The sequence below is a fragment of the Ursus arctos genome, unplaced genomic scaffold (genome assembly GCF_023065955.2).
Source record: "Ursus arctos isolate Adak ecotype North America unplaced genomic scaffold, UrsArc2.0 scaffold_6, whole genome shotgun sequence".
In the NCBI taxonomy this organism is placed as follows: Eukaryota; Metazoa; Chordata; class Mammalia; order Carnivora; family Ursidae; genus Ursus; species Ursus arctos.
In genome coordinates this window covers 86,267,705-86,279,483 of record NW_026623078.1, presented here as the reverse complement: position 1 = coordinate 86,279,483, position 11,779 = coordinate 86,267,705, and the positions used below count along the sequence as shown (strand labels likewise).

Sequence of the window (11,779 nt, the reverse complement as noted above, 5' to 3'; positions counted from 1 at the left end):
TCAGGCCAGCTCTCCAGGAAACTGTGCCGACCCTGGACTCGTCGGGTCCTTCACACTAGCGGCCCTTGCCGGGAGCGTCCTTTCCCTCCCGGCGCCCGCCAGCACCCGGCACGGCGCCTCGCCCACGCCGGCTTGGAGGGGAAACGGCGCCTCCTCCTGCGGCCGAGACCCTCCGCGGACCCCAGCCTGGGCGGGGGAGGGGGCCCCCAGCCCGGCCTCGCCGGCCCTGAGCCCCGCATCCACCGCCCCGCTCCCCACCCGCCGCCGGTTGCCCAGGTTCGGGGCGCTGGATTTCGAGCGAGCTCGGGATTTCGGGGCTCTGGACGCAGAGCCTGGGAGCAGAGCCGCGAGGCCGCCCCGCCACCCTCTGCCACCAGGCGTCGCTGTCGCCCCTCCCGCCGCCACCGCCCCCGCGGCGCTGCGCAGGCGCGGTCGCCCGGAACCCCCGCGCTCAGCTTCCGGGGCGGCCCGGGCCTTGTGCGTCGCGCTCCCGTTCCCCCGCGAGCCGGCTCCAACCGCCAGGTGGGCGGGCGCCCGCGCGCGGCCGGGGAGGGGGCAGGGGGCGCCGGGCCGGGGGCGTGCGCGGCGGCCCCGCTCATCCTGTGGCCCCGGCCCCGCGCAGCTCGGGCTCGGCGCCATGTACGCCGTGTACAAGCAGGCGCATCCGCCCACCGGCCTGGAGTTCTCCATGTACTGCAACTTCTTCAACAACAGCGAGCGCAACCTCGTGGTGGCCGGCACCTCGCAGCTCTACGTGTACCGCCTCAACCGCGACGCCGAGGTGGGTGCGGGCCGCTCGCCCCGCGCCCGACTCCTGTGCTCGCGCGGCCGCTCGGCGGCTCCTGCGTGCGCGGCGGTGGGGGTGCGGGGGGAGCGGGGCCGCGGAGCTCCGGGCGGGGACTCGGCCCTGACCCGAGGCGCACCTGTGAGCCGGCGGGGCAGCGCCGCACGTGCGGTCGGGGCCTGGCGGCGGGGGGACCGCCCTGGCAGGGGGAAGGCTGGCCGTCGGGGGGGGGGGGCTGACGGGAGGTCACCGGGCTGTGATGAGCCCGTCCACAGCGGAAGCGCAGCGCTGCTTTGGTTGCCGAGGCGCCGGCTGGCCCGGGAAGGCTTCTTGCGACAGTGGGTTTCTTACCTGTTCTCAGGGGGCGAGCAGGACTTCCCCCAGCCCGGGGATGGGGCGTGGAGGCTGTTGGGGGCAGAAGGAGCGGTCTGGGCGCAGGCCGGAGAGGGCATGCAGCGTTGGCCTGGAGCGGGGGGCAGAAGGCAGGCTGCTCTGATGCCGGCGGACGGGGTCCGAGGGGCACACAGAAGCGGCCTACCTTCCTGGCACCTCCGTCTGGACACCTGTGTTCGTCTTTGCACAAAATGTGCGGATTGCTGTACTGGTAATACACGGTGAAGAAAGCCAAACAGGAAAGGCTGGAGTATTATAGGGAGAGCTTTGTGACTGAGTGTGTGTCCTTAAAAAAAAAAATCTTAGTTTAAGCTTTTGTGATAGTGGCAGTTTTGAGGTCAGTATTTGCCTTTTGTCAAAATTTCAGTCAAAAAACTGAAAAAGAGGTCTTGCAAATAAAGATGCGGGTGCCTGGCGGGCTCTGTCAGAAGAGCGCGAGACTCTTGATCTCGGGGTTGCAAGTTTGAGCCCCATGTTGGGTGTAGAGATTGCTTACAATGAACGAGTGAGTCAGCCTGCGAATTGTGTGAGAGCGTCTTTGCTGCATCCAGTGGACGGAGACGGGTTTTTCAGTCCTGTCTTCCCGTAAAGTTCCTCCTTCTCTGATACCCGTGATACCAGTGGGCCTGAAGAGGCCGACTGGAAGCTCACAGCCCACCCTGAATGCTGGTGTTCACCCACTCGTTTTCTCCACAGACGTGTTTGTGCAGAGGCCTTGTGAGGAGATGCTGGTTAGCACTACAGGCAGCGAGACCTGCCCTGGTGGTGCCCCTTTTCCAGGGGGTGACCGACCGGACACAGCCAGTTATGAAGTGCCCTGGAAACCAGCAGAGCAGGGTGGGGGAGCGGGAGTGGTGTTAAATGTCGCCTCCTTGCAAAGTCGGGTTTTGAGCAGGCGAGGAGGAGGTGCTGGCAAGAGCCTTGTGGGTGGCAGGTGAAGGTGTTAGGGCAGTCAGGGCTGGTGCTTAAGAACCAGCCAAGAGGGGGGAGTGCCTGGGTGGTCAGTGGGTTAAGCGTCCAGACTCTTGATTTCCGCTCGGGTCATGATCTCAGGGTCATGAGATGGAGCCTCACGTGGTCGGGCTCCATGCTGGCTGTGGAGCCTGCTTGGGATTCTCTCTCTCTGCCCCTCCCCAAACCCCACTCTCTCTCTCCCTCTCTCTTTCAAAAAAAAAAAGAAAAAAGAAAGATCAGCCAACAGGCCCTGAGGAAGGGGGAGTGAGGAGGAGAAGCGCGTGTGGCTCTTGATCTCGGGTTGTGGGCTGAAGCGCCACACTGATCGTAGAGGTTACCTAAAAAGGGGGGGAGTGAGGAGAGGACAGAAGGTCCGAGGGGTGACGAGGTGGGGGCCAGGTATCAGCATGGCGACCTTTTAGGTCATCGTAGGGACCGAGTGCTAACTCAGAGGTGAAGTTAAGGAGTGACCTGACCTGTGTTTCACAAGGGTCACTCTGTGTGGAAGAGGCGGTAGGGAGGTGGCAGGGGGGCCTGCAGGGAGACCAGTCAGGGGCATTAGACAGTGGAGGTAGTAGGAAGCAGTCAGGTTCAGGATGGACAGGATGTGGGGTGTGAGGGCGTGAGGGGCCCAGGTTTGGTCTGAGTACCAGGAGGGGTGGAGCTGCTGTTACCTGACATGGAGAAGGTGGAATGCAGACATGGGAGGAGGAGCTCCATTTCGGACATTGCATTAGTTGCTTGTTGCTGCAGGACAAGGTACCCCAAAACTTAGAGGCTATTTTTCTTAAAGATTTTTTTTGGGTGTCAGCACGCACACAAGCAGGGGGAGCAGCAGCAGAGGGAGAGGGAGAAGCAGGCTCCCCATTGAGCAGGGAGCCCGATGTGGGGCCGATCCCAGGCCCCTGGGATCATGATGTGAGCCTGCAGGTGACGCTTCACCAACTGAGCCACCTGGGCGCCCCAGAACTTAGAAGCTTCAGCAACAGATAGTGCCTCCCGGTTTCTGAGGGTCAGGAAGCCAGGAGTGGCTCATTGGGCGGCTCGCACAGGCTCTCCGGAGGTGGCGGTTAGAGGTTTGCGGGGCGGCTGTCTTCTGAAGGCTCAGTCAGGGCTGGAGTTTCTGCTTCTCACTCACACTGCTGTTGGAAGGAGGCCTCAGTCCTCCATGTGGGCCTCACCCCAGGGCAGCCTCCCGCAGAAGGAAGGCTGAGCAAGAACAAGTCACCGAGGAGCCATGGTGTCTTCATAACCCGAGGTAGACGTGGCACACTGCCATTCTGCCACTTGGTACGGCTCAGGACCAGCCCTGGCCAGTGGGAGAGGCCGTCGTAGACTGCAGCCGCTACAGACTGTCAGGGCGCTCATTCCGCAGCCCACTGTGAGGTGGACGGAGAGCTGGGGACAGGAGTTGTGTTGAGGTGCAGGGTCTGGGCTGGAGCTGCAGTGGGCTCTTCAGACCCTGAAGCTGGTTGGGATCACCCAGAAGATGGCCCTGGGGCGTGGGGTGCCCCAGTCTAAGACATTGGGAAGAAAAGAGGCCAAGGAGGGGTCGCAGGAGGTGTGGCCAGGGAGGCGGGAGGGGAGCCACGCTTGGGAGGTAGCAAACTGGGGGCCTGACGCTGCCCAGCCTCAGGTGAGGCACAAGACCTGGAGGCCCTGGGGACTCTTGACTGGGGGACGGGGACGTGGGCCTGCAGGGTTTAGAGCCCACCAGAGAAAGGGGACCAGTAACGGTGAGCATCTCCAGAAGGATTTGTGCGAAGGGAATCGAAGAGATGGAGCGGTAACCGGCGGGAAAACAGGGTTTTTAAAGATGTGAGCGTGGTAGCACGTGTGCACAGCAGAGGGCCCGCCAGTGCGGCCGTGCACCCCCCCACCCCAGCCCACTGAAATCTAAGGGAGCTTTGTACATCTTCCAAGTTGTGAAAATTCCAAACAGACTGCACGTGGCTGCCGAGCTGAAGTCAGATATTTGCTCTTCGGCTCATTGTGGGAAAGTTTGCCAACTCTCAAGTCAGAGAGACGTGCGTGGGGCCGGAGATGGGGCTGATGGGAGGCCGCTGGAGAGCGTTCCGGATCAGTCTCGTCAGCGCTCTGGAACAGCGGCCTGGTACTGTGGGGCGTGCCTCTGTGAGTGTCTTGGGAGTTTGGACAGGGCGCACCGTGGACCGTGGAGGTCTCTGGCCTATGCTCTGTGAGGTCTGGGCTTCGACTGGGTGACTTGAAGAGTTGGAGGCAAGCTGGCTGCTCTCCATCTCTCTCCCCACCTCTCCCCACCTGGCTGCCTTGGTTTTCCTGGCAGCACAGTGGCCTCCAAGTAGTTGGGCTTCTTACTCGGCAGCTCTGGAGGCGAAGGGGGAAGCTGCCGGTCCTCACAAGGGCCAGGCCCTGGGGGCATGGCACCAGTTTCTTTTCTTTTTTCTTTTTTTTTTTAAAAAGATTTATTTATTTATTTATTTGACAGAGATAGGGACAGCCAGCAAGAGAGGGAACACAAGCAGGGGGAGTGGGAGAGGAAGAAGCAGGCTCCTAGTGGAGGAGCCTGACGTGGGGCTCGATCCCAGAACTCCGGGATCACGCCCTTAGCCGAAGGCAGACGCTTAACGACTGAGCCACCCAGGCACCCCACCAGTTTCATTCACAGCCTGTTCAGGGCCACCGCAAGCCCAGACTCCAGAGAGGGGTGACGGGCCTCGTGAGGCTGTCTTGAATCTGCCCCACGGAATCTCGTGCAGGTGGCTGCAGTAGTGACAGCTCCCTGGTGGCAGGAATGTGGAAGGTGTAGAGCACAGAGCAAGTGGGGTGGGGGTAGGCATTATGCCTGGGACCCAGTCCTCCCGGTGAGGTGGGAAGTAAGGGCAGCTTGGGCCGGGGCACAGTGTGAAGCTGCGTGTGGTCAGTGGGTGAGTGCGTGGCCTGGGGCAGCAGTAGGGCTGCAGCTGGGCAGCAGGAAGGCCCCTGTCACCTTTGGGAGGAAGAATGTACAGCACTTAATGGAAATCCCAAGTAAGTGGAAAATAATTGATGGTATGGATGGGAAATCTCAATATTGTAGAGATGTCCATCAGGTTGATCTATAAATTCAGTGTCTTTCGAAGTTGCAAGCGGTTGCTCATTAGATTTCATAGTCTGAATCTCAGATTTACACGGAAGAGCCAAAAAGGAAACATATCCACAATAACTTTAAAGACTAACAAGGTGGAACACTCGCCCTGTAAGACTGTCGAGAATTTTGTGTGTACGTTTCTATTTTAAAGCTGTGTTACTAGGTGTATATGAGACAAATGTAGAAAAAGGTTTTATGTTTGAACTGACATTTTTGTCATGAAATGTTCCATTTTATCTCCAGGACTTTTTATCTTAAGATCTAGTTTCTCCAACATCAACGTAGCGACCTCATCTTTCCTCCTTTATTTTAATTTTTAAAGATTTTATTTATTTATTTGACAGAGCACAAGCAGGGTGAGGGGCAGAGGGAGAGGGAGCAGCAGACCCCCCCACCGAACAGGGAGCCTGATACGGGACTCGATCCCAGGACCTCGGGATCATGACCTGAGCCACCCAGGCGCCCCTATCATATGCTTTTTTCTCTCTCGAAACGATATAGGACTTTTCTCCCTAACGTTGATAGTGGCCGTTCTTGTGCTGAACGACTCTTGCCTTCCTGGGGCGACCTAGTCTGGGTGTGGTGCAGTAGCCTTTCCACGTGTCACCGGCTGGCTTGCAGGTACTGCGAGGACGCAGCTTCGACTTCCTGTCCCACGTGCACGATCGGTGTCGGGGCCTGCACCCCCTGAGGTGCCATCAGCCCGGGACCAGTGGGTCTTTGGTTTCATTTTGGTGATGTTTGGTGTTTAAGTTTGTCATCATTTCTGGAACATTTGGTAGAATTTCCTGGTGAAGTCCTCTGGTTTTCGTTGTCGTGGCATAGCTATGGGATGTATGAAATGCCTTTTCTGTACGAGTTAATTATATGGTTTTTCTCAAGCAGCTCTTTTCAGGGTGCTTGCCCCATAGCACAAGTGCATTAAAAATGACCTTCTTTGCCATCATTAAAACTTTCACGGGGCGCCTGGGAGGCTCAGTCAGTTGAGGTCCGACTCTTGATTTCAGCTCAGGTCATGATCTCAGGGTTGTGAGCTCGAGCCCCGTGTCGACTCTGTGCTGAGTGCAGAGTCGGCTTGAGATTCTCTCTCTCCCTCTGCCACCCCCCGCCCCACGCCTGTGCGTACGAGTGAGTGGGCTGTTGGGGAAGCCATGACGGGGGGCTCTCGGAGAAGCCCTGTGGCCACGCTGGGGACCCAGGGTACGAGCGTGTTGGTGCACGTTGGGTTGGGCTGCGTGCGGCTGTCTCCAGAAGTGCCTAGAAGTGTGGTCTGTACCGCAGTTGGGGGGGGGGGCTGGCTGTGCTCTTTTCTCCTTGTCCCCCCATGAGGTGGGGCTGCCGGGCGTGTGGCTTTGCTGCTCACCCTCCTCTTCCCTCCCAGGCACCAACCAAGAATGACAGGAGCACAGGTGAGCACAAGGGTGGCTGCCCTGACCACAGGCCTGGGACTGCGGGGGCTGGGGTGCGGGCCCCGACCTGGACCCACCGGCCTGTCCCCCAGAGGGAAAGGCCCACCGGGAGCACCGGGAAAAGCTGGAGCTGGTGGCTTCCTTCTCCTTCTTCGGCAACGTCATGTCTATGGCCAGTGTGCAGCTGGCGGGAGCCAAGCGGGACGCCCTGCTCCTGAGCTTTAAGGACGCCAAGGTGGGCGACGGGCCTGGAGGTGGGAGTCGGTGTGGGGGCCCGGAGGGCCGTGGGCGGGCCCCAGCTCTGACCTGCTTGCTGCCTTCTAGCTGTCGGTGGTGGAGTATGACCCGGGCACCCATGACTTGAAGACCCTGTCTCTGCACTACTTCGAGGAGCCCGAGCTGCGGGTAGGGCCAGGCCACGCCCCCAGCCCTCCCTGCTCCCCTGGGCCTCCTACCCCGGGCCCGCCTGATGATGCCCTCTGTCCCCAGGATGGGTTTGTGCAGAACGTGCACACGCCGCGGGTGCGGGTGGACCCCGACGGGCGCTGCGCAGCCATGCTCATCTACGGCACGCGCCTGGTGGTCCTGCCCTTCCGCAGGGAGAGCTTGGCCGAGGAGCACGAGGGGCTTATGGGGGAGGGGTGAGTACTGCGGCAGGGCGGGGCTCCCTGCGTCCGTGTCCCCCGCTCCCTCTGCCCACTGAAGCCCGTTGCTCCCAGGCAGAGGTCCAGCTTCCTGCCCAGCTACATCATCGACGTGCGGGGCCTGGACGAGAAGCTGCTCAACATCGTGGACCTGCAGTTCCTGCACGGCTACTACGAGCCCACCTTGCTCATCCTCTTCGAGCCCAACCAGACCTGGCCAGGGTGAGGCCCCGGGGCTGGGGCTCCAGTGCTGGGGGACCGGCCACGCAGCCCTGGCCGACCTACCTGTCTGCCCCCAGGCGGGTGGCTGTGCGGCAGGACACGTGCTCCATCGTGGCCATCTCCCTGAACATCACGCAGAAGGTCCATCCGGTCATCTGGTCCCTCACCAGCCTCCCCTTCGACTGCACCCAGGCCCTTGCTGTGCCCAAGCCCATAGGTGAGGGCCGTGGGGGTGGGGGGGCATAGTGCGGGGAGCGGAGCCCTGCCCACCAGCCTGTCCCTCTCCAGGTGGGGTGGTGGTCTTCGCGGTCAACTCGCTGCTATACCTGAATCAGAGCGTCCCCCCGTACGGCGTGGCTCTCAACGGCCTCACCACCGGCACCACTGCCTTTCCCCTTCGTGAGTATGGGCAGGGGCAGGACAGGGGGCAGGGATGGTGGCGGGTGTGGAGTCTGGCTGACGGCGCTCGGCACAGGCACCCAGGAGGGCGTGCGGATCACCCTGGACTGCGCGCAGGCGGCCTTCATCTCCTATGACAAGATGGTCATCTCCCTCAAGGGCGGTGAGATGTGCGTCTCCGTCCCTTCAGTGAGCCCTGTGCCCTCTGACCCCGCCCCTCAACCCCGCCCCCAGCTCAATGCTCCCCTCCCTCCCGGCAGCTACGTGCTGACCCTCATCACCGACGGCATGCGCAGCGTCCGCGCCTTCCACTTCGACAAGGCCGCTGCCAGCGTCCTCACCACCAGCGTGAGTTGAGGGGAGGGGGGGAGTGGCCCTGGGGGTGGGCCTGGCCTCAGCCTCACCACCCACCCTCTTCAGATGGTCACCATGGAGCCCGGGTACCTGTTCCTCGGCTCTCGCCTGGGGAACTCGCTCCTTCTCAAGTACACGGAGAAGCTGCAGGAGCCCCCAGCCAGCGCCGTCCGAGAGGCTGCGGACAAGGTGGGTGCGCGGGACCTGTCGGGACACGGCCCTTGTGCAGGGGCCGCCTCGGGGCTGCTCACTGCCCCCTCCTGCCTCACAGGAAGAGCCTCCGTCGAAGAAGAAGCGAGTGGACTCCACAGCGGGCTGGTCGGGTGAGGCTGGAGAACCCGGGCTGGTCGGGTGAGGCCTGGGGGCCAGGTGACCGGGGTGGGCTCACACTCCGTCCCCATCTGCTGCAGGGGGCAAGTCCATGCCGCAGGACGAGGTGGACGAGATTGAAGTGTATGGCAGCGAGGCCCAGTCGGGCACACAGCTGGCCACTTACTCTTTTGAGGTGAGGTTGGGGCCCGGGGGGGGGGCTCCCACGCTGGGTGGCCTGCCTGAGCCCGGCTGCGTCTGCAGGTCTGTGACAGCATCCTCAACATTGGACCCTGTGCCAACGCTGCCATGGGCGAGCCTGCCTTCCTCTCTGAAGAGGTGCCGTCGGGTGGAGACATGGGCGGCATGGGGTGCTGGGGCCTGCCCTTCCTCTCAGCCCCTGTGCAGGGAGATGGGGACGTGGGCTGCTGGGGCCTGCCCTTACTTTGAGCCCCTGTGCAGTTTCAGAACAGCCCCGAGCCAGACCTGGAGATCGTGGTGTGCTCTGGCTATGGGAAGAACGGGGCCCTGTCCGTGCTACAGGTACGTGGGGTTGGGGGCCGGGTGGTGCCTCCCGGGGGGACCTGGGTGGACTGACAGCCCCCATCGTCATTCCAGAAGAGCATCCGGCCCCAGGTGGTGACGACCTTTGAACTTCCTGGCTGCTACGATATGTGGACAGTCATCGCCCCTGTGCGTAAGGAGCAAGTAGGTGGAGCCTGGGCTGGCCAGGAGGCCCCGAGTGGGGCAAGTGACCCAGTGCTGCCCTCCGTGTGGACTCGGCCCGAGCTCGTGGTGGCCTGGAGGCAGTGGGGCCCGGGACGGGGCTCTGCTGGGCTGTCTGAGGCCGACACCCCTGGCTGGTGGTGTGATTCCTGCTCCCTTTCTGCTGTCTACAGGAGGAGACCCCCAAGGGGGAGGGGGCAGAGCAGGAGCCCAGCGCCCTTGAGGCGGACGACGATGGACGAAGACACGGGTTCCTGATCCTGAGCCGGGAAGACTCCACCATGGTAGGGGGCGGGGGTCTGGCAGCCCGGGGCGGGGTCCCACCGTGGTGGTGCGCCTCACTCCCCACCGCCTGCAGATCCTGCAGACAGGGCAGGAGATCATGGAGCTGGACACCAGCGGCTTTGCCACGCAGGGCCCCACGGTCTTCGCCGGCAACATCGGGGACAGCCGCTACATTGTGCAGGTGTCGCCGCTTGGCATCCGCTTGTTGGAAGGAGGTGGGCTCGGGTGGGTGGGCGGGCGGGCGGCCAGACAAGGGTGCTGGGTGCTGATGACCCAGTGCTGACCGTCCTGTGCCCGCAGTGAACCAGCTGCACTTCATCCCCGTGGACCTGGGCTCCCCCATCGTGCAGTGTGCCGTGGCTGACCCCTACGTGGTCATCATGAGCGCCGAGGGCCATGTCACCATGTTCCTGCTCAAGAGCGACTCGTATGGGGGCCGTCACCACCGCCTGGCGCTGCACAAGCCCCCGCTGCACCACGTAAGCACCCGCCGTGCCCGCAGCCCACCCTCCTCCCCCACCCCGTGCTGAGCCCCTGCCTCTGCCCTGCAGCAGTCCAAGGTGATCGCGCTGTGCGTGTACCGAGACGTCAGCGGCATGTTCACTACTGAGAGCCGCCTGGGCGGGGCCCGCGATGAGCTGGGGGGCCGCGGCGGCTCAGAGGCGGAGGGTCAGGGCTCAGAAACCAGGTACGTGGGCAGCCGGGGCACAGGCTGGGGCTGGGGGCCCTGCGGCCGGCCCCGTGTGACGGATGCGCCGGCCCCGTGTGACGGATGCCCCGGCCTCTAGCCCCACCGTGGATGATGAGGAGGAGATGCTGTACGGCGACTCGGGCTCCCTCTTCAGCCCCAGCAAGGAGGAGGCCCGCAGGAGCAGCCAGCCCCCTGCAGACCGGGACCCCACCCCGTTCCGGGCCGAGCCCACCCACTGGTGCCTGCTCGTGCGGGAAAACGGAACCATGGAGGTGTGTGGCGCCCCGTGCCCGGTGCGGCTCCTTGTCCCCCGCTTCCCATGGCTTCCTGTGGCTGCTGACCCCGCTCCCCACACAGATCTATCAGCTCCCTGACTGGCGGCTGGTGTTCCTGGTGAAGAACTTCCCTGTGGGGCAGCGGGTCCTGGTGGACAGCTCCTTTGGTCAGCCCACCACGCAGGGCGAGGCCCGAAAGGAGGAGGCCACGCGCCAGGGGGAGCTGCCCCTTGTCAAGGAGGTACTGCTGGTGGCGCTTGGGAGTCGCCAGAGCAGGCCCTACCTCCTGGTGAGTGCAGGCCCTTTGTTCCCCGTGGTGGCCCGGCCGGGTGCCTCCGCTCCCCCTGGTGACCCTGCACTGCCCCCCAGGTGCACGTGGACCAGGAGCTGCTCATTTACGAGGCCTTCCCCCACGACTCCCAGCTCGGCCAGGGAAACCTCAAAGTCCGTTTCAAGAAGGTGCAGTGAGCGGGCTGAGCTGGGCCTGGGGTGGACGTGGAACGGGGTGGGGGTCACGACTTGGCCCTCATGGCGCACCACCCCCTCCAGGTCCCTCACAACATCAACTTCCGAGAGAAAAAGCCAAAGCCGTCCAAGAAGAAAGTGGAAGGCGGCAGTGCCGAGGAGGGGGCTGGGGCCCGTGGCCGCGTGGCCCGGTTCCGCTACTTCGAGGACATCTATGGCTACTCAGGGGTGGGTAGGCAGGCGGCTCTGGGGGGACCCCAGGGTGGGGCAGACGGGGCCTCACCTCACAGTGCCTGCCCTCAGGTGTTCATCTGCGGCCCCTCCCCTCACTGGCTCCTGGTGACTGGCCGGGGGGCCCTGCGGCTGCACCCTATGGGCATCGACGGTCCCATTGACTCCTTTGCCCCGTTCCACAACGTCAACTGTCCCCGTGGCTTTCTGTACTTCAACAGACAGGTAGGGAGACCCCAGGGCCCGCGCTGCCCCCTGTTGCCCTGCCTGGGTCAGGAGGAGGTGCTGGGGACCTTGGGGCGTCTAGCAGGTGGACAAGGCCAAGGTCAAGGAGGTGAGACTGGGAAGGTTTGGAGGACAGGGCAGTCGGGAGTGGCAGCTGCAGTCCACGAGGGCACCTGTTTGCGGGGCCAGGTCCACTCACTGGTCTGCCCTTCAGGACCTGTGTGACTCTGGGCAAGGTGCTCACCCTTTCTGAGCCCCGTTTCCTCATCTGTGATGCCAGCATGGGGACTCGTGATGATAATGT

At 62.8% G+C, this 11,779-nt stretch overlaps 1 protein-coding gene across 2 annotated transcripts in view; it reads left to right on the top strand.

Moving 5' to 3' along the window:
• Positions 1-430: 430 nt before the first annotated feature.
• Positions 431-11,779, top strand: part of CPSF1 (cleavage and polyadenylation specific factor 1) — a 13,979-nt gene continuing 2,630 nt past the window's right edge. Inside the window, exons 1-26 of one of the 2 annotated variants that reach the window (XM_026488810.4) lie at positions 431-522; positions 623-781; positions 6,622-6,649; positions 6,742-6,884; positions 6,974-7,054; positions 7,139-7,290; positions 7,369-7,515; positions 7,593-7,732; positions 7,804-7,914; positions 7,991-8,084; positions 8,175-8,262; positions 8,335-8,457; positions 8,540-8,591; positions 8,679-8,773; positions 8,842-8,916; positions 9,040-9,120; positions 9,196-9,285; positions 9,477-9,587; positions 9,662-9,803; positions 9,889-10,067; positions 10,140-10,276; positions 10,377-10,551; positions 10,637-10,843; positions 10,924-11,013; positions 11,104-11,247; positions 11,323-11,475. In XM_026488810.4, the coding sequence (XP_026344595.1) occupies positions 638-781; positions 6,622-6,649; positions 6,742-6,884; positions 6,974-7,054; positions 7,139-7,290; positions 7,369-7,515; positions 7,593-7,732; positions 7,804-7,914; positions 7,991-8,084; positions 8,175-8,262; positions 8,335-8,457; positions 8,540-8,591; positions 8,679-8,773; positions 8,842-8,916; positions 9,040-9,120; positions 9,196-9,285; positions 9,477-9,587; positions 9,662-9,803; positions 9,889-10,067; positions 10,140-10,276; positions 10,377-10,551; positions 10,637-10,843; positions 10,924-11,013; positions 11,104-11,247; positions 11,323-11,475 (2,982 nt within the window). In that variant the 5' untranslated portion in view covers positions 431-522; positions 623-637. The remainder of the gene's footprint in view (positions 523-622; positions 782-6,621; positions 6,650-6,741; positions 6,885-6,973; positions 7,055-7,138; positions 7,291-7,368; positions 7,516-7,592; positions 7,733-7,803; positions 7,915-7,990; positions 8,085-8,174; positions 8,263-8,334; positions 8,458-8,539; positions 8,592-8,678; positions 8,774-8,841; positions 8,917-9,039; positions 9,121-9,195; positions 9,286-9,476; positions 9,588-9,661; positions 9,804-9,888; positions 10,068-10,139; positions 10,277-10,376; positions 10,552-10,636; positions 10,844-10,923; positions 11,014-11,103; positions 11,248-11,322; positions 11,476-11,779) is intronic. The other variant, XM_057307812.1, reaches the window with a different exon arrangement.